Raw genomic sequence first — 27,282 nt, 5'->3', positions numbered from 1 at the left:
TTTGGGCCAAAACTTCCCAAAGGTATCTCCTCTAGAAAGCAAATTCCAGCAGCTTCTGTCCCAACTAGTTCAGGAAAAGAATCTCCTTGGAGAAAACTGGAAAAAACTGTTTATTTAACAAGCAAGGTACTCACAAGCATGAAAAAATGAATCATATTAAACAATTAAACCTCTCATTGCTCTGAAGAGGTAGCAAATTCAGAAAGTCCTTCTGTAGTTCAGGGTCCAGCTGTGGGGTGCATCTTGGCTCGCTCAGTCTCTCTCAGTCCCTCTGGGGCTCAGGCCCAACATCCACAGAGAAGTTCAGGAGCCCCCTGGGCAATTGTCCTGGGGTTCTGGACCAGAGAGAAGCTGAACAGCTCCAGAAAAAAGACCCAGAAAGTCCTGGAAAAACCTTTCTTGCCATAGCTAACAAGGAAAACCAGTGAAAAAAGAAAAAAAAATCCCTGTCTCTCTCTCTGCAAAAGCCAAGAACCCAGAGAGCACTGGTCTCCTTATCTCTCTCTGTGCTTTGAATACAATATAAGCAGTGAGAAATTCCACCAGTTTCCCCTCAGCTAAGAAATCACAGAAATTAAGATTGTCTGTAGCAGACCAGTCCAGACCTGCTGTCATTATGGAGTATGGTATAATTTAATTTATACAACAAACATCAAATTTTCCAGAGGAGAGCCACAGTTTAAAAGCATTTGTATATTTTACTTTTCTTGGGTTTTTTTGGAAATGAATTACGTTTTGCTGTAATTGGTCATTAAAGACAACTGCAGGCACATCACTGTTATGGATGTGGATTAGGAATCAACATGTAGTAATAAATGGCAACAGCAAGCAACACTTAGAGAGGGGCATCTTGGACTCAATCTGTAGTTTGTTAGTGGACAGGTGGGTCTGGGTAAGAGCAAGGGACCTCAGGCTGGTTACCTCTTCTTACATGTCTGCCCATACTGAACATGTTAATGTAACTCAGCCTTCAGCACACAGGGAAATACAAAGGTTTGACAATAAGTTTCATCAACCTGTGGTGCAGTGGATCACACCAGCTGGATTTGCTGCTTTACTTCTAAGAGAAAGACCTGCATTTTCCTGTGCTTACATTCTTTGACAGCATTGGTTTGCAATGGCAAATTTATTCTGCAATATTTGAATGTATTGAAAATAGAATATTCCTAAGTGTATCTAACTCTGGCATTTTGGCTATATTAAACATACACCATGGCAAGGATTAACTTATGGCTAGAGGGTAAAACTCATCTTTGTTTCTCTGGCTAACTTAGCTTGTTTTTCATGAAAGATACCACAAAACATTTGCAAGAGCTGCTGAATTCCACATATTGTAGCATTATTTACATAGGCTTTCCACTGAAAACAATAATTCTTTCTGCACCATCCCGTATCAGCTCCAGTCATTTCTTCACTTTTGCAGTTTCTGTCACAGAAAATGTGCATTCACATTTAACTGAAGTTCAATGCCAGAAAAAATAATTCTAGAAACAGAATGTAGTATTGTCTTGAGCTGGAATGCAATATGTAACAATTCAAGCTTCTTCAAGCAACAGTTCTAACTGCTCTGATTTTTCTTAATACAAATAAATGCTCTTGAAAAACTGTCAGGTTAAAGGACATCACTGAACAATGGCCAGGACTTGCAGAGCACTTGCAGACCAGCAGCCAGCCAGAGCTAGAAATCCACAAAAAGGCTTCACAGGCAAAACTTTGTCATGTCAGGTTTCTTGGTGTCAGCTCTGACAAGTTATTTGGTTTCAAGTATCTAGCACAGTATATCCACGTTTATCCATTAAAAGCAGAGGAAATATTTGTGACTAACATCAGCCTGCTGCCATCTTCTGGTGAAAAGTTCAGGACATTAAACAACAGCAAATACAATTGTTCCCATTATCTTGGGACTTTTATCCCACAGGAAGACAATGTGATGTTACTTCTGGAGTAATTACTTAGAGAGAAAAAAGAAGGTCATTTATCTCACAGGGATTAAGGATCCTTTTCCTAAGTCCCCTTTAAGTGACCATTTACCATACATGCAGTAACCTGGACTGTCAGATGGACAAGGTGTCTTCAGCATCCTTTCTTAATCCACTTGTCTTACAATTAGGTACGTTTTTTTCTATTCAGTAAATATTTTCAAAATTTCCATTTTGAAATAATATGCAGAAAGGTATTAATTTAGGCCTCCTACTTATGCAGTGAAAAAATGAAGTGAAAAAATTTCACTTAAGTGAAAAAATTACTGCCAGAGCATTAAACTGTAAGTCCTGTTTAAGTGATAAAGTCACGATGTTCTAATCACTAGCACTTCCCACTAACTGAAAAACAATGGTTGCAAGAAATATTAACTGATGACTAATATAGGCTTCCAAATCTAAACCTTTCAAGTGGCAGGGAGAGGACTTAGAGATAAATGATGACTAAAGCTTACCTGCCTGACCGGTATTAACACACAGATTGCTCCTCCTACTGCAGAAAACCTGCCTAAAATGATAAACAGCACAGCTGGTCAACCCCCAAGAAACCATTCTTGGCTCACATGAATACTTTTATCATTCCTCAAGATCTACAGCTTTGATTTGCAAGAACTGGCTGTTCATGCTCCCTTACTACGCAAACTACATTGGAAAGTGAACGTGTGACCACTGACTCTTAGTCTCAGCCCTGGTCTTTAGTGGTATGACTAGCTTTCTGCAACCCCATATCCCTGAGATCAATGGAAAAGACTGGGTCAAGGAAGAGGAACAGGTTAGGAAGCACTTAAACAAATGGCAGGCTTGGGTCCATGGAGTACCCACAAACAATACAGGAGCATTGTAATGTAATTTTGAGGCAATTCTCTCTGTCATTAAAAGGCTTTGACAACCAAGAGAGGTTCCTTATGTCTAGGAGAAAGTGAACATCTTTAATGTCTTCAAGAAAGACAAGAAAGATTTCAACCTCAGTCCTCGTAAAGATGGTTGAGTAAATAATCCTGGAAAATCAATTCCTGACACTGGCTGTCAAGTGAGCTGGAGGAGACCATTTGAAGCTGTCAACATGAAAGGGAAATCATGCTTTGGACAAACTGAAAACCTTCTACAAGAAGATTGGGTTGGTACAGTCTTCCATAGGATGAGGGACAGAGCAGTAGATCCTGCATATCTTGAGTTTGGTAAGCTTTTTGACACTGTCACCCACAAGAACCTCATCAACACACTGATGGAAACATGGGCCAGGTAAGTGACCCTGAGGCAAAATAAATAATGTTCTGAGCTGCTGGACTCAAAGAGTTGTCATCAGTGGCACAAAGTCCAGTCAGAGGGCCACCACCAGCTGTGATCCTAATGACTGGGAAATGGGGTAAAAGCTATTATATGTAGCTTTATAAATTACAAATATAATAGGATACATGGCACCTTCAGGCAGTTTGCAAATGATACAAGAGGGAGAAGCAGTTGATACACCCACTGCATGCGTTGCCATCAAGAGGCAAGAGGAATCTCAACAGGATGAATAAATGGGTCAACAGGATTCTTCACTAGATTTTAGTCTGAAAGCTTCTTGGAACAATGACTGTTTCTACTTGTGTCATTACCGAACTCCTTAAAAAAAAAAAAAAAAGACATCTCATAAATCAACTATTTAAACAATTAATAATGTCCCAACACCAGTAAAATGATTGTGTCCCTGACTCCTGGAGTACTTTATAATAAATATGAGAAACTCTCCTACAGCTTTCTCTGACTGGTATTTCTACATGCAAACTAGTAAAATCTATACAGCTTTAATAGACAGACTGCCAGAAACATATAAACGATGTGTGACTATGGATTAGATTCACATTTTCAATGACATAAATGAATCAGAAGCTAGTGTTTCTGCCACAGAAAAGCACCATCCAAAGTAAGATCTTATTTAGAAGTGATAAAATGCCCACAATAGAGACAGAAAGGTACAAAAACTCTCTGCAGTTGTGCTTTTTGCCAGTAACACAGAATTCCCCAGGTGTAAGCCCATACACAATCCAGCAGACACAGCGGAACAGCTCCACATAGACTGAAGTGTAGGTATATATCTCCAGCGAGGATGGTTTGAATGCATTCCCATACAGAAGAACTACCTCCAAACAGTGCCCCACTGGAGTTAACCCAGCTGAATTTAAGCACGGCAGGAGGTAAGACAGAGCTCTCCTACAGTGTTTTGCCATCATTACCAATAGAATAAGTTCTGCCTCAGTTTTTCTAAATGATGCAACACAGAAGACTGAACCAGACCTATCAAGCCATGAATGTAATTCAGGCTTACTAGAAGACTCTCTGTCTGAAATGAATCTAAGTACTCGTATTTTAAGTCCCTATTCATCTCATCTTCCCCCAGTCTGTTTTGGCTGGGGTAGAGTTGATTTTATTCACAGTGGCTGGTATGGGGCTCACTAATTTTGTAGTTTTCACCCTTCTGACTCTCTCCCATTACTTGCAGAAATTAATTCACAGGACTGTACTTGCATTTTTCAATGCCCAGTGAATTAGTGTCATTTCAAACATTCTTTCAGATTTACTTTTCAATAAAAATAGACTGATACATGCTTAGTACAGAGGGAACATACAAAGCACAGACTGCAAAGTTATGTGTTATCCTGTATATAACTTTAGAGCAATTTATGTTTTGTCACAGCTACAAATTGATTATTGGATATGCTACTACCAGACACCATAACACTTGATACAATCACAATCACAGAATGGGTCAGGCCAGAAGTAACCACAGCAGGTCATCTGGTCCAACCTCCCTGCTGAGGCAGGTTCATCACAGAGCACATTGCACAGGATCACATCTAGATGGGTCTTGAGTATTTCCAGTGAGGGAAGCCCACAGCCTCTCTGGACAATCTTTTCCAGTGCTCTGTCACTGCACAGTAAAGAAGTTCCTCCTCATGTTCAGACAGAACCAACTGCACATCAGTTTGTACTACTGCTCAGCACAACCAAGCAGAGACTGGACCCATCCACTGACAGCCTCCCCCCAGACACAGACACTGATGAGCTCCCTTATTAGTTGATTCTTCTTGAGACTGAACAGGCCCAACTCTCTGTGTATCACATTGCTCATGATATAACAACTACTATAGAACTTGGAGGAAAAATATTCCAGGCACTTCATCAAACCTTTGTGAGCAATGCATATAAGCTCTGGCAAGAAAACCTAAGTATAATCTTCCCAAGTTAAAAAAAAAAAAAAAAAAGACAAAGGAATACAGAAGCTCATAAAGCTATCCTTCTATCCTTTTGGAGCTTATGGAGGAATAATAGGTGACTCCAAAGTGTGAAATACTGGCTGCTCTGCAGTGCTGCACAAAATTACAGCATACTCTCCTCTGGAGAGGAAAGCAAGGTACTGTACCTTGCATTGTATTTCAGCTAGTGAAAATACAGTGCACCTAACTTCAGAAGCCCAAATTATGTACTTTGAGGAAATCGAACAAAGGAATCTTTTGATCAGGAAATTCGTAAGAAACTGAATTTCTCCAGGCTTAATAGGCAAGAACTTCTGACAGGTATCTCAAGATATTTAACACTGTACATTAGGAATACTGTATTAATCTTCAGCAAATACCTAGGTTTAAAGAAGTCAGAGAAATACAGATAGAGTGGTATTTCTGGCTGCTTGTAATACCCTGCTGTTCTCAACTTCCCCTTACTAATGAGTAAATTACTGCTCTAAATGAGAATTTTACCTAGAATTTCAAATTAATTATGATGGGTTTCCAATACAAGCCTAACCAAAAACGACCCAAGTGTCCAACACAAACCAGTGGACAGAAGAGCTACTACTTACAATACAAAAATCATTTATATTCAACTGCAAGGAGGAAAGATTCTGCTTTTATATGCAACTCAAAATGTGAGGCCAGGTCTTCACAGGAAACTCAGAATTTTTAAATGCCATTTTTTAATCCCAAACTGTCAATGCAGTAACAACACAAAATGCAGTTTAACTTTTCTTAAGATAAGCCACAATCATATTATCCACATTCTTACATGTAGCTAGCTTACAGCCCATCTAGCTACCTGGGCAATGTTTGTGAAATCACCAGTGCTAAGCTCTAGAGTCCAGGCGCGGACAGAACACAGCTGGCCTGTTCCAGGGAGCCAGTAGCTAAGGTGGTAACAGGATCATAGAACTTAGGTTTGAAAAGACCTTTGGCTATTAAGCAGCACCTCCCTCTTACCTGCTACACAGCCATTATAAATATTACAGCTTCCTCAACCACCCACATGCCTTTTCAAAGAGCCTGTCAAATTCTCTTTTTAAGGAAGGTGTCAAATACAGGCGAAGTTTCTTCTTAAAACCCAAGGTAACTGTTTTGGAAGAAAGGAAGAAGACAGTCCAGAACAGAAAAACAACTTTATTTAACAATGCCTCTAAACACATTAGATTAGGAGTCAGTATTTTTACAATATTAAGTTTACCTCTTGGAATCTAGAGATGTATTTTCTCCCATTACCCCAGGCTCTATTACCTTTTACATCACAACAAAATGCGCATGTCAGTTGTTAATATCAAGTAGCATTAACACTACCACGAGCAATAAATTTTTGTAACTTTAGTGTAAAGCATTTACTTGGTAATACAGCTAAAGAAATATGCACTCCAGTGAAGCTTAGAAAAAGGGAACAGCCTCTATCAACAGGTAGAATTGATGGCAATATAGACCAGAGGTCTCAGTAAGAGAGATGAATGCAATGGAATGTAGAGCACCAAGAAAAATTTCAATCTGTTGGGATGGGGTATGAGAGGTGGATTAGGAGCAAATTAACAGATTTCACTATTTCTCCTTTGACATCTAATTTTTCCATTTTCTAGGGTTATGCCATTTACTCAACATCTGCTGTTCAAAATATGCTTAAAAAAGAAAGTATAGTTCTTTATATAAGTGATGTGCTGTATATAGAAATCCACAGTGAATGATATGAAACTGGCAGTGTCAGAGCAGACAAGTGAATCTCCTTGCAACTTCCCAATGCAGACAATGCTTGGAGAAGATGCTACACACTCAAGTGAATCATAAATGCACTGCTCTGCTTATGCTGCTGCTTTACAAATTCCATCTTGATGAAAGTTCCTTCATGCCCAGCTTCCAACTCAACTGTTCTCTTATCTGAAAGAGAAAACATGCTATTTTGCACTCTATAGTATGCAACTATTAAGACAGAAACACCGAAGTTGTTCCACATGTATTAATAAAGCATATATGAAATGGTACTCTAAGTACCATTTGATAAGTGCTCCCATCAGCTGCTAGCAACACAGCTACAGTTCTAAATGAAACCTTTCTTGCACAAAGAAATAAATTTCACTGCTCCTTGAACCTAGTTTATATTAAATTTCAAGTACTTCATTAAATCACAGAATCGCAGCATGGCTAGCATTGGAAAGGACCTCTGGCAATCATCCAGTCCAACCCCCACCACCAAGGCAGGGTTACCTAAAGCAGGTGATACAGAAATGTGTCTAGCTGGGTTTTGAGTGTCTCCAGAGGGAGACTCCACAACCTTTCCTGGCAGCTGTTCCAGAGTTCTGCCACCCTCAGTGTAAAGAAGTTCTGGCTCAAGTTACGGTGGAACCTCTTGTGCTTTACTTTGTGGCCACGGCTCCTTGCTTTTTATTTGGGCACCACTGAAAATCAGAGTCTGGCACCATCTTTCTGACATCCATCCTTGAGATATTTCTATGTATTGATGAGATCCCCTCTCAGTCTTTTCTCTCCAGACCAAACAATCCCAGCTCCCAGAGTCTCTCCTCATGAGAAAGAAGCTCCAGACCCCTGACAATCCTTGTGGCCCTCCACTGCACCCTCTCCAGTAGCTCCTTGTCTCCCTTGTGCTGAGGAGCCCAGAACTGGACACAGCACTCCAGGTGTGGCCTCACTGGGGCTGAGTAGAGGGGGAGGATCACCTCCCTCGACCTGCTGGCCACAGGGGCACTGATGGCTCAGGACAGCTTGTGATCCACCAGGAGTCCCAGGTCCTTTTCCACAGAGCTGCTCTGTAGGAGGTCAGCCCCAGCCTGTGCTGGCACTTGGGGCTGTTCCTCCCCAGGTGCAGGACCTGGCACTTGCCCTTGTTGAGCCTCACCAGGTTTCTCTCTGCCCAGCCCTCCAGCTGATCAAGGTCCCATTGAATGGCAGCAGAGCTTTCAGGTGGATCAGCCACTGCCCCCAGTTTAGTGTCACCAGGAAACCTGCTGAGGGTGCATTTGATACCTTCCTCCAGATTACTGACAAACAATTTGAATAAGATTACAATCAACAAATTGAATAAGACTGATCCTTTGAGAATACCACTGTCTGCAGGCCTCTTGCTGGACTCTGCTTCACTGATCATGACTCCCTGAGCTCTGCCATTCAGTCAGTACTTGATTCACTTCACTGTCCATTCCTTTAACCCACATTTCCTGAGCTTACCTATGAGGATGTTATGGAAGACAGTATCAAAACCCTTGCTGAGATTAAGGTAGTGCTGATACCATCTGATCCATGCAAATGGACACCCAAGCGACTGAGATGTAATCTGAGCTCTGGGTGGGCGCCTGAGAACTGCCCAACTTCAGGATAATAAGGAGAATGAATATGGATGACAGCAGTCAGGTGAATGGACACTGACAGACACATCAGGAGCTGGGAATTGCCTACCTTTTGGATAACAAAGGAGATGAAGATTGGTGACACCATCTAGGTGGACAGACACAGAGTAGGGACAGAAGCTGAAGACTCAGGAGGAAGATCAAGACTTGCATGCGGGGAGACTGAAGATGTAAAAGATCTGGGGTTCCTTTGCTGGGGGTCCTGCTCAGAGGCACCAGCTCGAGCTGTTTCTGTGTTACTGCACTGTGAATACATGGCTTTACAGACTGAGACATCTGAGACACTGCTAGGGGACACCTGGGACCTGCAAGGAAACTGGTCTGACTGCATGTGAGGGTGGGCTGTGTGAGGAGTCAAGCAGGGCACCTGTCAGCTCACTGGAGCCACCCACTGCAAAGGGGCTTCACTCCCAACAGTGAAAGTCTCTGATGTTGGGAATGTCACTGCCAGAGAGGCTCATGAATGGCCAGACTGGGAAGTTTCTTTAATAGCAAACAATACCCACTGCTCTCCCCTAGCCAACCACCCTGCCATGTCATCTGAGAAGGCTATGGATAAAGTACAATTTCCACCTGTCTACTCCCAATGGCCATCCTGACTACTTGGCGAATCCATCCTTACTATTCCTGATGACCATTTCTTCTACATGCCTAGTGATGATCTCCTGAATGATCTCTTCCATCACCTTTCCAGAGACGATGTTGAGGCTGACTGGCCAGTAGTTTCCCAGTTCCTCCTTGTTGCCCTTTTGGAATATGGATTAATGTTGGCTTTCATCCAGTCAACAGGCACCTCCTGATCTCCATTTCTCAAGGATAATGGAGAATGGCTTAACAACAGTATCTGCCAGCTACCTCAGCATCCATGGGAGCATCCTGTTGGAGCCCGTGGACTTACGGGCATTAAGTCTGTCTAGCTGACCTCTAACTGAACCCTCTATGACCAGGGGCAAATCCTCCTTTCTTCAGCCTTCCTCCCTTACCTCTGAGGTCTGGGATTCCTGAAGGACAGCCTCAGCAGTAAAGACTAAGGCAAAGAAAGCATTCACTAATTCCACCGTCACTGTGTCTTCCATCACACTTCACTGTGTCTTCCATCACCATCACCTGTCTGCTTCAACAATGGCCCCACACTTTCCCTAATCTTCCTTTTCCTGCTGATGTACTTACCATTGATATCCCTTGCCAGACTCAATTCCAAGTGGGTGGTGGCCTGCCTCATCACATCCCTGCACACCATCTGTTTTCATGGAAGTCCTCCATTACTAGTTCATCTTTATCAATGCATTTCAATGATTTAACCTCACATGTAACTAAACACTCCAATACTGGTTAAACAGTTGACACTTCTGTTGGAAATGGGATAAGCGGATAGGCAGGCTGGAATGCAGGACAGTTCCATCAATACCTTAATGAACTCACAGAAGTTTCAATGACATATAACACAATGACAATGACATTTGGCTATTTCTAAATAGCCAAATTTGTTCAGAGTAAACACAAAACTTCAAACTATCTTTGTGAATTCTTAAAATCTAAGTTCAGACTATTCAAAATCTAACTGCAGATTGCAGCTAGTGCACTTTGTGGCTTTTTTGATTTTTTTTAAACCACTCCAGATTACAGCAGAGTCAGATGAACATCTTTTATTGTACTTGGAAGATGTTTGATAGAACTCTAGAACTAGAGGATGCATGTTTCCTTTATTTTTAATGTCCCATCCTCCATGAGGAACAAGCATATCAATAATTTGTTTCCCTCCACTTCCACAGCACAGTCCAACTACTCCGAGGTTATTCATGGTAGTATAGCCAGTGACAGAATGGACAAAATCTTGATGCATAAAGAACACAGACACTTACCCTTCAATTTTTGTAGTAAGTCTAATGGGACTTCATGTACCATCCATCTGTTGACAGGATACCAGCAAAGACGACAGGAAATGTTTGCTTTCATCAGGAGAGTTTGGCAATGGCATCTTGGTGAATTCTTCATCCATGGAAGGATCATCTTCATTTTCCTCTCCTCCTTTTGATACCATACTTAGTTTAGCTCTATAACTTTGAGATTTGTCTCCATTATGTGTTTGATGCAGCTCCTCTTCAGTCTCAGATGCAGTCTTTTTTAGCACTTCGTGTGAGTTAGACAGGGACTGCATATCTAATTTTTTAATATCCTCATTATTTTCTGAGCCATCCACTGAATTTTCACTGTCCATTGTAAAAAAAACGGAGTCTGAGTCTGCAGATATGCTGGGATCCAAGCCAGTACATTCTGGAAGTGTCTCATCCAATATTCCTATGTCAGCAGATTTCTGACAGACAGAATTTAATGCAGATACATTCCAGCACGGCATCTTATCCATTAGAAAACTGCGACAGTGGTCTGAAGATAGTGTATTTGTTCTACTTTTCAAACAAGTATCTGGAACATTCATACTTTTCGCTACATTTTGCAAAGTCTGACTTAGATCTTCTACAGAACTTTGACTCAAAGCAGAACAATCTGGTTCCTCTGATTCAGTTCTCTCACATTCTTGAATTCCAGACATTTTTGAATCCGAAGATTCAAATGTATGACTTACACTCACTTGGTCCTGAGAACTAGATTCTGTAGAATTCAATTGAGGCTTCTTTCCTGACACAGGAGGACCCAAGTCAGATACAGGAGACACAGGTTCAGAGCACACAAAGGCAGAGTCCACCTCCTCCTGCATACTGGGTGTAGCATTCATTGAAGATTCTTCCGTCACCACTTCAGCTGAGGACAGCTCTGGGTCTAATGAGCCCTTAGTCTGAATAGCTTTTCTCCACGAACTTCTAATTTCAGTAACTAAATGGAACAAACCAAGGTAAAATTTTAGTACTTCCAATCAGTCTGTTTTTTTTCTGTCCCCTCAGTGACATAAGCAATCCAAGAGGGAATATGTATAGCTGCTTTATATTGTTTATGTTTCCCGAACACAAAGGGAATTCTACGTAAAAAAAAAATCTCTTAAATCAAATTCAAAGTATTCATATCTTATCAGGTCTACTGTGTAGTAGTAGAGTGAGCCATTAGAAAAACATGCAACATCACTGAAATAATCATCTTTTTTTTCTTGTGTGACAAGTCAATGAAGTAACTGCATTTTTTGCCAAAGAGCATTATAAAAACAGAATGTCAAACTCACGCAGATTTTCTGGAGTTCGGGATATTTTATTCTTCGTTAAAAACGGGTTAAAAGACAGTGAGCTAATGAGATCATCTAATGTCATTCCTTTTTCTTCACCACTGTGAGGTGACTCAGACATCACTGACTTTGCAATCTGTAGGATATTAGAGAACAGCAAATTCTAAGAAATCAAAATCATAACCTCTTCATTTCTGTCAGTTATGGTTAAAAATAAATTTCATTTTCCAAAGCATCTGGAGAATTCGGAATATCTTAACTTTTCTGTTATTTACTACTTAGGTTCACAATGACCATAGTATGCTACAAACACAAAATGAAGATAAGGGACTGAAATCAGATTCAATTCTCAGTTCACTCATCATCTATGAATCCACCTTTCAAATAAGAAAGTGCGCTCAGATAAAATATATTTAAGACATTAGCCAAGAACTGCATAAGCTTGAAGACTAGAAATATATTCATATGTTTCAAAAATTTTAGCAGATGAAAAACAACTACCATTTCAGTTAAAAATGCAATTTATTTTCCAAAATAAGAAGTGGCACAATTTACAGTATCCCTTGTGAAGGAATTTCTCAATTATTAAATAGAATACCTAAAAGGAAAAATAATTACATTCCTGCTTAAAATTAACAAGTCCCTGTTAAATATTTGACCTGTATAACTTAACAATTCAACAGTTCTTTTTGTTTCTGAATATATGCAGTGCACTTCACAGACTTAAGTTTGATCATACCATGATTCTACTGAACATACTATTCACTTCACCATGACTTTCAAGTATGACACCTGCACAAACTCCGTGCTTTCAGTGTGCTTTAACAGTCCATTCTAAAACTCTATGACTGATAAGTACCTAGCAGGAAAAGGTACCTTTTGATGTAAATGGATTACAAGAGACATTTTCTTTTATAATTAGTGACTTCTTCTCCAAACTTAGTGATCGTTTACTTAAAAACAAACAAAAATTACATCCTAACCTCTTCTGCCAGTTCATCTCTGGCTTTCTCAAGAAGGTCATCTTTTTTCACAGGAGACTTTGTTTGGGTAACATTTTCACCTGCATTCTCCTCCATTTCTGAAGTAGGGAATTCTTCCTTTCCATTTTTCAAGTTTTTTTGAGGCACAGGTTTTTTATTTCCCACACAAGTATTCAAGTTCTACAGGAATAGAAAGGAATTATTAGCAGTTTTAAAATCAATAAAGGATGTTAGCATAGACTGCTGTAAAATTTCTGAACTGTAATGGCCCCAGTGTTTAGTCAACAAAAATATTTCAGTCTGGAATTCTAACTAAAACCAAAATATTTTTACAACGGTACTCAAAGTAGGACCCAAGTAGTGACTAGGATAGGTGTTGCATACAACACAGATAACTCACTTGCAACAACCCAGATCATAGTACAGTGAACAGTTGTGCAGTGGACAACTGTACATCCAAGTTGCTTTTACCCCACATTTTCACACTTAAATTTCATTTACAGCTTAAAGAAACAAATTCTGACCACTGCCTACATCAAAAGTCTGTTTCAGCAGAGAAACAGTCACACACTGTATGTTATACAGGAAGTCAGATACAAGGGCACCTGCTTCCTACTGTTCTTTCCTAAAGCTTAGTTAAGTCACTGAGAGTTAGCTTTTACAGTTTTGCCAGACCAACTCAAATGTGTAAAAATAGTGCTCAAAAAATAACAAAAAAAACCACCCCAAAAACCTCACAAAACAAACCAAAGCCCCCCCCAAAAATACCCCCAAAACCTTTTCCCACGAAGTCTAAGTTTCAACCGATATAAAAAGGACAAGTCATAAGTTTGACTTATTTCAAAGATAAATACATTTTTAATTAACAGGTCTCCATTTTCGGATGCTTCTGACGACGACAGCACCGATGAGCTCCTCAAGAAGGGAGAGAGACAAAAAAAACCCAACAATTTTAGAGACAAATTAAACAACTGGAATGCAAATCTTAGAAGGTTGTTATACACTGTGTGCTCCGTATCTGTCCGTTACGATTTCCCTCAATTCGTCCCGGTCATCAGAAAGCAGTTTTACTATAGGGAGAACAGTGTGACAATTAGAGCAGCTTTAGCCCTAGCTGTGTATCAGCCTCCCAAAAAGAGTAAATTAATAAACTCTGCTATCAATTAGCACACAGAAAAAGAAGGGATTTTTCAATAAACTTGTAAACAAGTCTTCTGCATTCTACTATAAAAGATAACTGGGAAGTCTTCTGCACAGTTGACAACATTGTTTTTTCTACTTAGTCTTTATCTGATCCATTTCTGGCATCCACAAGTCTGTTACAATGTAAATTTTATATTTAACAATCACCTGGCTACCAAAAACTTCAGCTCTATCACTTCTAAAAAGTTCTGTGCCAATTGCATAGCTCTCAAAAATGTACAGTCATCACTTGCTAGGGAAAGCACACCTTAAAATGTTTTTGATGTTACCTGTCTGTAGCCACAGAAGCAGACAAGCCTCCATGCTGCATGAAGTCACTGAAAGAAACCCAGGATTTCATTGTTAGCTACTTTGAGAGCCTATGAGACTCATATGGAACTAGATCTACTGATGTCTAAGAATGAATAGCATTCCTTTGCTAACTCCCTTGGTCTCTTAGTAGGTAACGTTCAAACATTTGTAGGAATCATAGAAAGACAGCATTATTCAAGAGGTCACGAAATATTCCTGCACTAAGCAAATGATAAAAGGGGAAAAAACCCTTCAAGGATACCATTATTTTGGGTTTAACCCTTTGCTGGTACTGCAGGAGGAATAGCTACAGAACAATGTGACTGTAACTCTCAAGAAAAGTAATGGAAAAAGCCTTGTAGAGAAGGTTTAGCCTGAGAAACAGAAGCTTCTGCTCTCTCCATAGGTCTCTTGAGTCTTCAAATATAATTAGAAAGCAAGACAAAAACCTTGCAATTTGACTGCTACTCCTCCTATTCAGCAGCAACCAATTGATCAATCTGTCATCAGCTGGAGAAAGCAGTAGTTACTTTACGACTATCTTGCTAAAGCAAGTAGTTGTGATATAAGGAATGGGCTACTGAAATATTCCACTAAGACTCAAGTGATGCAAAATACTCAGGTCCAGTAAGTAAACTTCTAATTTTTCTACTACTTTTTTATCAAATACTCATTAGGCTTACCATCTTGAGGGTACTAATGTTGTATCAGTGGTGGTTTCCAAAGTTGTATCAGTGGTGGTTTCCAAAGACCCATCACTTTCATCATGGCATTCTTCATGATGATAGTCATAATTATCTAGAAAAGCAACCCAAAAGTTTTAGTATTGCTTCCATTTTCTTCACTTAGGCTTCCCATGTGGCACAGCTCACTCACACTACTTCTGTAGACTACACAGTGGATGGATTTTACACTTCAAGAAAAATAAATTAATACATAAGCAGGATAGTAATATCAATCCTTTTGCTCAAGCAGTACCTGTAGTAACAGATGCCCCTAGCAGCCAGCATCGCTTTCTGTTGTTCCCGATCCCATGTTCAAGAAGCATGATTCTATCTGCTGCCCTGCACATATCAATCAGACCTTCTACCTTCCTCCAAGCTACAGTCCCAGCCACATCATCATTATCCCCTTCTCTCCACATACACCTCAACTGCACAGTACATCAATTCCACAAAGCACAATTCCACACACCTTTACCCCAACTGCATTAATCAATAATATCTCTACGGATAAACTCATCCCTCTTGCTGCCTCAGTCCAAGCAAGGTGAAGCTTTGCATAGGTAAATGTTAAAGAAGTAAATGTTTTGAACATTACTGGAGGTGCACATAGCTCAGTCATGGACTGTCTAGAACAATGTACTAACTCTGGCACATCTTGAATACACAGCCAAAGCTCAACCTCAGTAGTTCTCTACTAATACTAAATTTCAGCTTCTGCAGGGACAAATGGCATTTCCTGTCACATTCAACTCAACATATCAAAAATCCAAGCTCACTTCCAGTAGTTAGGTGAGGTCAGTATTTTGCTTTTGGATTTTACCCTATTAACAGACAAGTTCAGTTTTCTCAGTGGCTGTATTATCAGATAATGAATCTCAACCACAGAGAGAATGTCACAATTTGTCTCAAGCTTTCTGATTCTACCAGCTCATAGCATCATAGTACAGTGCTTAAATCTTTTAAATTTTTAAGGCAAACTATGTTACAAATTCAATTCTGTAGCTTTTTCTTGGCAGCTTCTAGCCTTATACCCACATACAATCAGATGGCTGAAGCAGTACCTTCACATTTGTAACCAAAAGGATCTTCCCATGATTTTTTTGCGTCTTGAAATTCCAATACACCTCTGTTATGCCATTTTTCCTAAAAGGAACTCCAAATGACATGATTCAAGCAGTCTTCCCTCTGTACTAGTGACAGTCAAGACTTGGTCAATAAGTAAAGTGAGGTCACACAGTAAAATATCATCAGCCAATTAGCTTGTGTAAAAGCCATGCCTGATCAAAGTGAGCTCTGATCACTTTGTGATGACTGAATGCAACTAACATAAATCAAGCGAGGTCCTGACTAAATGGCACAGTTACTAAGGAATAAAGTATTCCAGAGTGTACCAGGGAAAGATAGTTACATGGGAGGACACCTTCAATTTCATTTCCCAGATGGTCAATGGGAGAAGTTTTACCTTCTTTCTCTCTTTGTTACTCCTCCAACCCAAAGTAACCTTTACTGTTAGACTGAATGTACTCGCTAGAATCGATGAATAAACCTTTGTACATGGACATCTGTCCCAATATCCTTTGTGCAAGAACAACAAAATATCAAACAGCTCAGCACTGGGTTTTTGCCAAGCTCCAGAGAATCTCCAAGACACAAAGTCGAAAAAATGCAAGGCAATTTTGGCAGAGTCCTTCAGAACCAATTACCACAGACTATCAAAGACCACCTGCAAATGCAAGAACGGAGCCTTTCTGACTCCACATAATTTTTAACAATTGTGGTGGTGGGGAAGAAGGAAAAGAATTTTCTCCTGTTCACCCACCTGTAAATGACTCATAAAAGACACCACCTTCATCTTCGTCTGAAGAACCAGAAGATTGAAGCGATGAAGCAGGTTGCTTTCAAAAGGAAAAGTTACATAAGCAGACAGAAAAAGTCAGTTTATCAACAGCAATTAACAGACAGTTATTTAAAACAACTTTCCTGCAAACCGGCTGTCAGACTCAACATAAAGTTTCTCCTCTCTCTGCTGGGTAGCATAAGGGTATAACCTCTGTCAGTGTAAGCGTCAAAATGGAAATTATTGCTCCTTCATCAAATACATCACTTTAAAAGGGGAAAACAGAAACCAGCAAATATTCAGACTAAACATACAAAATGCTCAGCTTCCACAGGGGGATGGACAGAAACAAATCAAAAACCAATCTGCTCGCTCTTATGCCGATCTACCATCTCCAGTGAATACATCAGTAAAACAAACTCAAATGTATTCTCTTTAAGAAATGTATTCTCCTTAAGAAACATGTATTCTCCTTACTTCTTAAAGCAGAATCAGGTATATTGCACTATGTGAGTCCCCTAACCTTACACATAAAGCTGAAGTGTTTTAACAGAATATACTAGCCTAGACCTACGTCCTCTCTCACCTTCACCCTTTTCTCTTTCCCAGAATCAGATAAAACGAATACTACTCACTAGATCCTCTTTAAAGATTAAATTAAAAGGACACTGGCCAAGAATTGTTCTCCACTTAGACTCCCAGATTTCCTGTTTTCTGAGAAGAGACTGATGCTTTGGCTCACAATGGTCTTGCTTTCTTCTTAGACTGTAACATATAAACATGGAAAATGAAGACACCTGTTGGTAGAGATAACAATTCTACATAAAGAGGGAAAGTACTACCTGTTGTCCCTTATCCTGACAAATCTTTGATATTTATCAATTTATTCATGCATTTATGCAAACACTAAGCACTGAAATTCACAACCAAAAAAGCTGCTGCTAGGCAGTCTTCATGTTTCTTACAGCAGAATTGGAAAAACTACACTAAAACATATACACAATTAACACTTTAAATTTCCCTAAGCCAGTTAGAGATGAAAGTTTTAAAAACCTCAGGACTTATTAATGCAACAAGACAAATAAAAGCAAAAATCATATCAGCAAGCAAATGAGATCCCCAGGAACAAAGACCAAAATATTAATGAAACAAAGGCAAAAAGCTGAAACTAACTAGAGAAGAATCTCAGTAAAAAGTTACATAAATAATTAGAACAAACACTAATTTTCCCAGAGGCATAAGACTGAACCAACATGTTTTTGCTGTAACATTTTTCTAGAAAAGACTCCAGTAGATATGATCCTACCATTTAAGAACAAGCAATTAGAGAAAATCTCCCAACCTTTTTGTGTTCAACTCCTGTAGTGCATTCTTGTAGGATGTAACCACATCCTCAATTCTGTGAAGTTCTTTTAATTCACATGGACAACGTTCATCTCTCAATGTCATCAGGGCTTCATTTAGCAACTGAATAACTGTTAGAAAATTCAGATTTCCATCTTCATATAAATTTCCTGTACAAAACTTGAAGTAGAGCAAGCAATTAAAAAAAAACAATTAGTGAACAGTACCAGTATCAGAAAGTTATGTCTCCGGTAGTCAAGAGCCAGGACACTGTATACTTTATACTTAGATTCAGGTCCTGATAGTTTCATTTTTCAAAAAATACATTTTAGCCCAGAAAACACCCACAATGAGGTATTCTGTTTGACCACTGCCCCAAAAGATATGGCCCAAACAGCACCGATGCCATAACTGAACAACACCATATACTTACTACAGATAGGAAACAGAAGCCAACTAGTTGAAGCACCGGATAAAACAGTCAACATAATTTTAATGTCTAAACCACAAAAAAGTCAAGCACTATAATCAAGCAGACTTATCAATGTATTTAGTAAATTGAAAAAGTTAATGGGTTAGAAATAACAAATACAAAACAGCACTATAATAAGAAATCTCTGCATATGAATTACACATTTTTCATGCATCCTTCTGTAATTACCTCTAATAATCCATTAAGGTACTTGTTTAATTTTTTAAGGTATTTAATTGCATCCCTGGGGACAAAATGAAAGCAGATGAGCAATTCAGCAAGGACAAAAACCACTTACTCTATGTATGCTACTCTCAATTCTGAAAGTCAACAACGCTGGAACACTCAAAACAACCTCAGTTCCGTCTAGAATACATGGGTTAACACAGTCTTCAAGTACAGAATCCACAACTTCCTTTTCCTTTTTCAGAGATGTAAGCATTTCCACTATAAGTGTCCACATACTGCGGACCTTAACAGGAAAGTAGAAAAACACTGTGTTAAAATGTTTGCTGTAATACTTATAACAACAGAGTATCAAAACAGCATGAAGGCAGATGAAAGCATAATCACAGGTAGACAAGTGCAAATAACAGTATCTGACAGCAGGTGTTGCAGAAATGTTAGAATTTAACACACTGTCACAGCAGGAACAAAATGCTCACCTTCTGAATTCTATCAGTTCTGTCATTTTTGTTTTGGTAATTTTGCTTCATCCTATATGCACATGCAAAACAGAAGATCAAGTGGACTACAGTGAAATTACAGTTCATATTTCATAAAACTGAGCATCTAATCTATTTCATACATCCTAACTTAAATACTAGGAAAAGCACTTACCTGCAAAACTGCTCCTGCACAACTGCATATTCAGACTTTGTCCGCCTTATTTCTGTAATTAAAACCCTAGGAAAAAATTCAACAGCTAGTACAGGCTTATCAGAATTGCTTACAGTTACTAACCACCAATTATTTCTCATCCCAGCAGCAGTAAGGAAGTTACCATAAGTATCTATTATCAATGTGAACTACAAATATATTCAGAAATGCTCCAGTCCACAAATCCCTCACTTTCAAAACACCAGAGAACAGAATACTGGAGTACAAGCAGCTGGACCACAGAAGCTCTTTTGTCAAAATGCTTTTATTGACATTTTAAGCATGTAAAAACATAGTAGTCTGATTTTCAGAAAAATTGGGTGCCTAAATCATGCTGCATTCAAAAGGATTTTCAGAGTGCCAAGAATGAAAAAAGAAAAAACAACTAACTATAAAGAATTACATTTTTGAAGGGTATCACTCAAACAGTGAACAGTAGTAACAATTCCCAAACAAGATCACAGGAGACACAGAATTACAGGAATCAGACACATTTAGGAGACTCTGGCCTCTGGAAATTGTATTTTTGAGCCTTTCAATGAAAGCAGAGCCTTTAATTATGCTACTCATGGTCTTGTCAAACCTAAGTCTTGAATATTTACAATATTTCACTTCTGAGGGCAACCTTTCTCAGTTTAATTGTTCTCACAGGAGATTTTAAAAAATCTCCAGATGAAGTTTTCCCCAAAACACCTGCTGCCTTGTCCTGTAAGGACACACCTTCGTGAAGAGTATCTCCACATTCTCTACAACTACTTTTTACATACTGAAACTCTGACTAAACCCCTAGCATTGCCTTTTTCAAGCTAAACAAACTGAATTTCTACAGCTTTTACTCATACATTTCCCACTCTGAAACTCTCTAATCCACTGCAGTCCTCTGCTAGTATATCTCCCATCTTTCATTCTCTACCTTCAAGTGGCCTGATCAAAACTGAACACAGTATTCCACATGTGGCATTAGAATCGCCACCTCCAGCCGGCAACCAATCACCACACAGCTCCCCACTCACCTCCTACCTCCCTAGCCAAGCAGAATAGGAAGAATCTGAAAAATGGTAAAATTTATGAGCTAAGAACAGTTTAATAACTGAAATAAAAATACTATAACACAGATGTAAAGGAAATGTGAAGAAAAATTTGTGATGCATAATACCATTGCCCACCATCTGTTGACCAGTGCTCACTCCCATACAACATGGTCTGCTGCTGGTCCTGATTACCAGGACCCTCAGCTGACTCATGCTCAGCTTATGGCCACACACTACTCTCACTTCTGATTTTTTTTAGCAGAGCTACTCCACAGCTAATCACCCACAAACCTGTGCTGCTGCTGGGACTGTTCTCTCTCTCAGGTGCAGGACCTCACACTGGTCTTTGTTAAACCCCACACAATTTTTGTTGGGCAAGTCTCCAGACACAGCAAGGTCTCTCTGTGAAATGCTTCCCCACTGCAGTATCTTCAATCCTCACAGTTTGGCACTATCTGCAAGTTGGGTGGGTTTGTATTCAAGCCTGTCATCCATATTCCTTAAGAAGACCCAGCACCAGCCTCATAGGAACTCCACTCATAGATCAGTTACTTGAGTTACTTTGAGGCACTTGTCACCCTTTGGGCTCACCACTTTAACTAGCCTTCTGTCTTTCCAAAGACAGATATGTTCTGAAACAACGTCAGGTAAGTATCTCTGTGCCCTTGGAAGAAAGCAATGAAACCTTTGCTTTACCCTATTCTGCTATCAGTGTTTTGTTGCCTCTTTCCCCACTGCTTCTTGGCACAGAGACTGGGCTACTGATCTTACCCATGCAGCCTAAGACAAGGTACATTTTGGGTATCCCCATCTGTGAGATTTACAACTTACTATTTTGCTCAGAAGCAGACCAAAATCCGCCATGCACTTCCACCTCCTAATAAGATACTACAGGATTCTTTATTCAAGCTCTTAGCAGGCTCTTGGAGCTTTAGCTGAACTTAGGCCTTCCTAGATACATCACTGCACACCTGAGAAATATTTCCATATCTGTGTATTAAGAGTCAGTTCCCTTTTCTATATTCCATATGTTTGCTACACTGTCTTAATTAGGCTGGTTCTTTGTTGCACCTATTTGTTTTTTGACTTAAGGAGATGGATCACACATGAGCTTCAGCAAGGATCTATGAAAGTATCCTATTACTCATGAGCTTTCCTGCTCTCCACAAAATACCTCCTACAGTTGCCTAGGCCAGTGAAAACACACTCAAATTAAAAGGCCAGTGTCATCAGTTTTCTTCTTGTCTTCCTCGCATTCCTTTGCATTTAAAGTTCTACAGTCTTGGCTGCAGTGACCATAAAAGCCCTGTAACGTCTCCAAAGGAGTTGTTTCTCTCATTTACACACAGCGAGTTCAAGAGAGTACCGCTCCTACTCAGCACACTTAGTGATTGCATCACAAAGTCATCCTCTAGGTACTGCCCTTTCTTACATTGCTAATGCACCATGGAACTACTTTCCCAGTGAGAGTGAGGGGTAAGCTGAAGTCCTCTGTAAGAATCAAGGTCAGCAGAAACCCACCAACGTCAATCAAACCCAATCAAAGTCAGCTAAACCTTTATCCAAAGGCATGAAGCATGACCGGTCCTCTCTCTCCTAGTATGGAGCTATACTACATGCACACATACTACTGACACTGCTCTTCTACCTCCAGTGCAACCCCTCGCCCTTTTCTGCCATTTACTAAACAACTCACAACTGTCCATGACAGCGCTCCAGTCATGTAAACTATCTCACACAAATTCTGTAAATTCTGCTGATACATAACTTCATGCTTGCAGAGAATGTTCCAGCTCATGACATTTCTCAAGCTGGGAGTGTTTACCATAAACAAGAACTAAGAATAGCATACTTTTGGTGAAATAATTAAGGTTTAAGTAAATAAAATGTGTCTTGCAGTCAATAAACAAAACCAAATGTTTCATCTTCAGAATGTTGTATTTTAGGATATGATCCTTCAGAAGAAACCGTACTGCTGTACATGTAGAATTCCCAGACCATTTTAATGCCCAGGTAACATATATCATCTCCTAAATGATTCATTTTTTTAGACTACTATGCTTCACAAAAGACCTACAAGCAGTAGAACTACTGATGAAAGAAAGTAAAGGGGGAAAATATGGGAGGAGTTCAACAGAATGAGTTCTGTGACGTAAAGCATATATAGACTATTCAAATCCTTCTAAAAACACATACAAAATCAGCTTTTATGAAGACTCACTTTCTTTTAATTACTTACCGTGCTTTTCCCCTATATTCTTGAAAAACAAAGTCTTCCCTTTGAAGAATTTGCAGCAGTTTATTGTATGCAACTCTGTGTCTTGCTTTTGCTAGGTACATATCCCAAGGTCTCCACATTACAGCTTCAGCAAAAGGTATACCAGTGCCTAAACAGAAGTCAGGGTTTGGATTAGATTATTTGCTTTTAGCAAATGGACAACTTCCTAATCTACCTAGATCAAACTGCAAGAATCACAAATCAAGATGCTCATTTTTACCTGGACTGAAACACAGCATGCAGTGTACTGCCACTTGTGCCTTTTTTTCTGTTGTATACATCTTCATTCCCTCACTCTCACTTCCCTCTCTATATTCGTTAGGTTACAGTAATACAAGATGCTGGAACAGACAGATCTGATCCTTCAGAATTCCTCAAGTTCCAAGAAAGAAAATAGTGTAGCCATCCAATACAATACTTTTGGACTAAACCACTGCTTGTGTGGGTAATGGTGCAGAGCATTGCACAGGTGAACCTTGGAACAAGACCCATAAACAACAGAGAGTAAAACCTCTGCATTGTTCTATCAGCAGTAGCTCTGTGCAAATGCACAGAACCCTGTGAAAGACTCTGACCTGAGCATCCAACTAAGAACTCCTTAAATCTCCTTTCACATATAAAGGACTTGATACATTTACAAACACAACATATGAAGCATTTTTATTGTCCCAAACAGCTTACCTACAGAGAGCTTTTTCATGTTCTCAATCATTACATATCTTGCAAAACGGTATAACACATGAACAAATTTAGCACCACCAGGACAAATCAGCGTGGAAGGCGTAATTCGTGGAAGATTTACTTCCTTCTGCTGCTAAAAAAGTACAATAATTTTAAACACAAAACTAATCTGAGAAGTAAAGCATAAACAACAGCAATCAAAGACTGGTCTGCATACCAAAATGCTGCAGATTACCCAACAGCAAGCCTGATGCAAAGCTAAATGACTTTGCTCACCCCTGTTAACACATACTGTAGTCAGCAGAAGAGTATAAAGCTTTTTCCTATGTTCCCAACACTCACTCAGTTCTGTACAAAAAGGTAGCTTCAATGCAAAGACTGAAATCACTGTTGGATAAATGTTAAAAATTGGTGCCCACCTCATTCCTAACGCCTATTAATGCCTATCTTTGAAAATACATTCAAGTTTTCTTTCATATTTTCTATTGAAGTCATGAATCAGTGTACTTTAATCATATTTAAAGATATTGCATCCCTGGTTTTCACCTTACACACTATTACTAAAATACTGAAGTGCTGAGGAACGTAAAGACAAGATTTTTAGAACAATCATTAAAACAAAGGCAGCATAAGAAAGCATCATAATAACCAACCATACTTGAAGCATTTTTGCTTCATCCTTAAAAAGCTTGCCTTACATTGTAGCCCCTTTCCCATATGCAAGAAAATTTTATTAATTTTTTCATGCATCTGAGTCAGTTTTCACAATAAGAAACACCTTCCCAGGCAACTTAAACAAACAACCCTCAAGCTGAAGGAAGTTATTCGAACCCAGGGCTAAGGGACTCTCTAGAATTCCATTTAATCAAATACCCAAAAGCAAGCCACAGCAGTTTTAGGACCCAACTAGATCTCTGTCTTCTAAATTCCCCAATGCCAACATCTTTTCCTCAAGGAAGTCCAAGATAAACTATATGAAAGAATATACAAGGCAAAACTAAATTCTTTGATAAAAAATTCATTATTTAAAACTCTGATATGAAACAGTTCCCTCAAAAAAAGAATAAGGTCACAGAAACGAATAGAGCATCAACTTCCACTTTTCGTAATACTCACTGCAATTTCTCTTAGCCACAGACAGCAGTGCTTCCTAAATCTAGGACTTGATAGTTTTGTGAATCCAGATTGAGTTCTCATTTAAAAAGGAAGAGAGGAAAAAAAAAATGCCATGTCAAAACACATTCAAATATTCAGATTCCTAATTAACTACTGTAAAAACAAGAGTAATACATGGATTTCGTACTGATGTCGAGCCAGAAAATGAGGGGCATACACCCTAGACCAAGAAAAGATAAAGGTTTGTCAAATGACAATGTTTTCTTTCCATAAGTTAATTACAGATTATTCCAGAGAAAGGTTTGTCTGAAGCTCTTTCTAACTTGGGACAGAGAAAGAAGAGAAAAAAAAGAGGGCAGAACCCTGACCATTTTCATATCACTGGTCTTCCTCCTGCAATGCATGGAGACAGTTTTTTTTGTATGACAGAGCTGTTTCAGCTTATGCATTCAAATGCATAAAAAAAAGATTAAAGTACACAGGTTCTTGCCATGTTGAAGGTCTTGGAAACAATCCATAAATGGCAAATGTTATTTTGTTCGGTCAGAAAGAATGGGACAAGTAGATTATTCATACTAAACTTTATATCAAAGTCGCCAAGTAACAGAAAGAACTAATTAAGAGAAGGTTTCGGACTGGTCAAAATTGACTGAATTCTGATCAAAATTAAACAAATTTTCTGCCTGTATGCTCTTCTTCTAAAGTATTCCCCAAAAAACCACTTCCTTCCCGTCCAGCTCCTATATAAAACATATTCTTAATCAAGAGCACAGCAGTAACCTCTGAAGCCAAACACTTACTTGAAAGTTTGTCTTGCACGTTGCTTATCCAGCTTAATAAACAAGAAGCGGGCAATGGCAGAAAACGCTTTGCCGTTCGGTTTATCGAACATATCCCTAATACACAAATAAACACCCACATCAGAAGCAGTTATGGTGACAAATAACAGAGCACTTTTACTGGCTACTAAAGACTACAAATCAGTGTTATGCTACAGAATAATTAATTGAATGCTGTATTTCCCATGCAAAAGTATACACCTTTCATCCTATTCAACACGGGTGAAATCCAGGGCTGCAGCAAAAACAGCGTGGCCAACAGGTCGAAGGTGGTGATTCTGCCCCTCTGTTCTGCTCTTGAGAGACCCCCCCTACCTGGAGTGCTGCATTCAGCTCTGGTGCCTCCAACTTAACAAGGACATGGAACTCTAGTATCAAGCCCAGAGAAGGGGCACGAAGTTGAAAAGCAGACTGGAGCACCTCCCCCACAAAGACTGAGAGAGCTGGGGCTGCTCAGGAGAAGAGAAGGTTACATGGAGACATGATAGCAACCTTAGAGCATCTGAAGGGGGCCTACAGGGACGCTGGAGAGGGACTCTTCGTCAGGAATTGTAGTGAAAGAACAGGGAGTAATGGGTGCAAGTTGAAGGAGGGAAAATTTAGGTTAGGTATTTGGGAAAAAAATCTTTACTGTGACAGTAGTGAGACACTGGAACAGGCTGCCCGGGGAGGCTGCAGATGCCCCGACCCTGACAGTGTTCAAGGACAGGCTGGGTAAGGTCTTGAGCAACCTGGCCCATGGCGGAGGAGCGGGGGCTGGATCTGTGTCATCTTTTAAGGTCCATTCCAGCGCCCTAACGGTCACGATGCTACGAAACAACTCCGGCAAGAGTGTTACATTTCAAGGCCAGTTTTCAAAACACGCGCTAGGAAGCCCCCACAGGACAGCGAGGGGGAGCAGGACTTCTCACCACTCCTGGGTTTCACTTCTTCAGAAAGCCTGAGATAATGTGGACTGCGGCGGCACTGCGGGCATTTCCCGGGCGCTCTGTGTCGCCAGGGGCACCGGGCCCCTCGCGTCCATGGCGAGACGCTCCCGGCTCGCGCTCCCGAGTGACACCCGGGGCCCCGCTCGGACCACCCGCCCCCGCCCTCCCCCGGCTCTCACTAGCACTAACCTCCCTAGTCTTACGCCATGGTAGCGTTTCGGGTTGAAGCCCAAGGCCAGCAAACAGATCCAGAGGTGATCGCTCTCCCAGTGAGTGCGCTCTGCAGCTCTCGGCGCCGAGCGGGCAAAAGACACCCGCAGCGCCGCCATCTTCCCGAGCCCGCCAAATTCTCCCGCGCGCGGGCCCGCCCATACCTCGCCCCTACCCTCGCGAGACCTCCCGTCCGCCACCGGCGTCCGAAGACGAGGCGAGCCGAACGCGCTGCATCACGGGAGGTGTAGTCCCGGTACCGGTGCTCCTCCAGAGGGGGGGGGGGGAGGTGTGAAAGAAAACCACCAAACCAAAACAAACCAAAACCCAAACAAACGAACAAAAACCCAAAAAACAAACTAAAACAAAATAAAAACCCAAACAAACAAAAACCCGAAAACCAAAGCAAACAAACAAACAAACAAAAAAAAAACCCAATAAAACAAAACAAAAAAAAAATTTAAGGGGAAAAAAAATAACCCTAACAAGAAAAACTCGCACCGACAAGCGTTCTGTGCGGTTCAAACTTTTATTCCAAGGCATTTCAGTGACCAGACTTCCAGGCCCTCCCAAGGCCAGGTGTCCCAGGACGAGGGCGCAGCGGGGGCCCGCGGCCCAGCAGAGCAGCGTTCAGCTGCAACGCCCGGCCCTGCGCTGCACTCAA

At 40.2% G+C, this 27,282-nt stretch overlaps 1 protein-coding gene and 1 non-coding gene across 4 annotated transcripts; both read right to left on the bottom strand.

The window, feature by feature from the left end:
- Nucleotides 1-6,997: 6,997 nt before the first annotated feature.
- HAUS6 (HAUS augmin like complex subunit 6) lies at nt 6,998-26,984 on the bottom strand. Of its 3 annotated transcripts, none has more exons than XM_038123949.1 (18): nt 26,598-26,984; nt 25,441-25,536; nt 24,641-24,716; nt 23,525-23,657; nt 22,805-22,952; nt 19,496-19,561; nt 19,321-19,372; nt 18,954-19,127; nt 18,182-18,363; nt 17,475-17,604; nt 16,822-16,897; nt 14,961-15,075; nt 14,256-14,303; nt 13,638-13,698; nt 12,784-12,963; nt 11,801-11,936; nt 10,491-11,460; nt 6,998-7,144 (listed from the first exon to the last, which is right to left on the bottom strand). In XM_038123949.1, the coding sequence occupies exons 1-17, from the start codon at nt 26,735-26,737 to the stop codon at nt 10,523-10,525; spliced, it is 2,751 nt and encodes a 916-aa protein (XP_037979877.1). In that variant the 5' UTR covers nt 26,738-26,984; the 3' UTR covers nt 6,998-7,144; nt 10,491-10,522. The 3 variants fall into 3 exon arrangements, with proteins under 3 accessions (XP_037979877.1, XP_037979879.1, XP_037979878.1); XM_038123951.1 differs by having other exon boundaries at nt 23,525-23,654; XM_038123950.1 differs by lacking the exon at nt 6,998-7,144 and adding an exon at nt 7,178-9,868.
- On the bottom strand, nt 13,785-13,915 carry LOC119696226. Its single transcript, XR_005255550.1, has one exon.
- Nucleotides 26,985-27,282: the final 298 nt, after the last annotated feature.

Source organism: Motacilla alba, chromosome Z, assembly GCF_015832195.1.
Source record: "Motacilla alba alba isolate MOTALB_02 chromosome Z, Motacilla_alba_V1.0_pri, whole genome shotgun sequence".
NCBI lineage: Eukaryota > Metazoa > Chordata > Aves > Passeriformes > Motacillidae > Motacilla > Motacilla alba.
The sequence above is the reverse complement of the archived record's forward strand: the minus strand, read 5'-3'. Positions and strand labels throughout refer to the sequence as shown.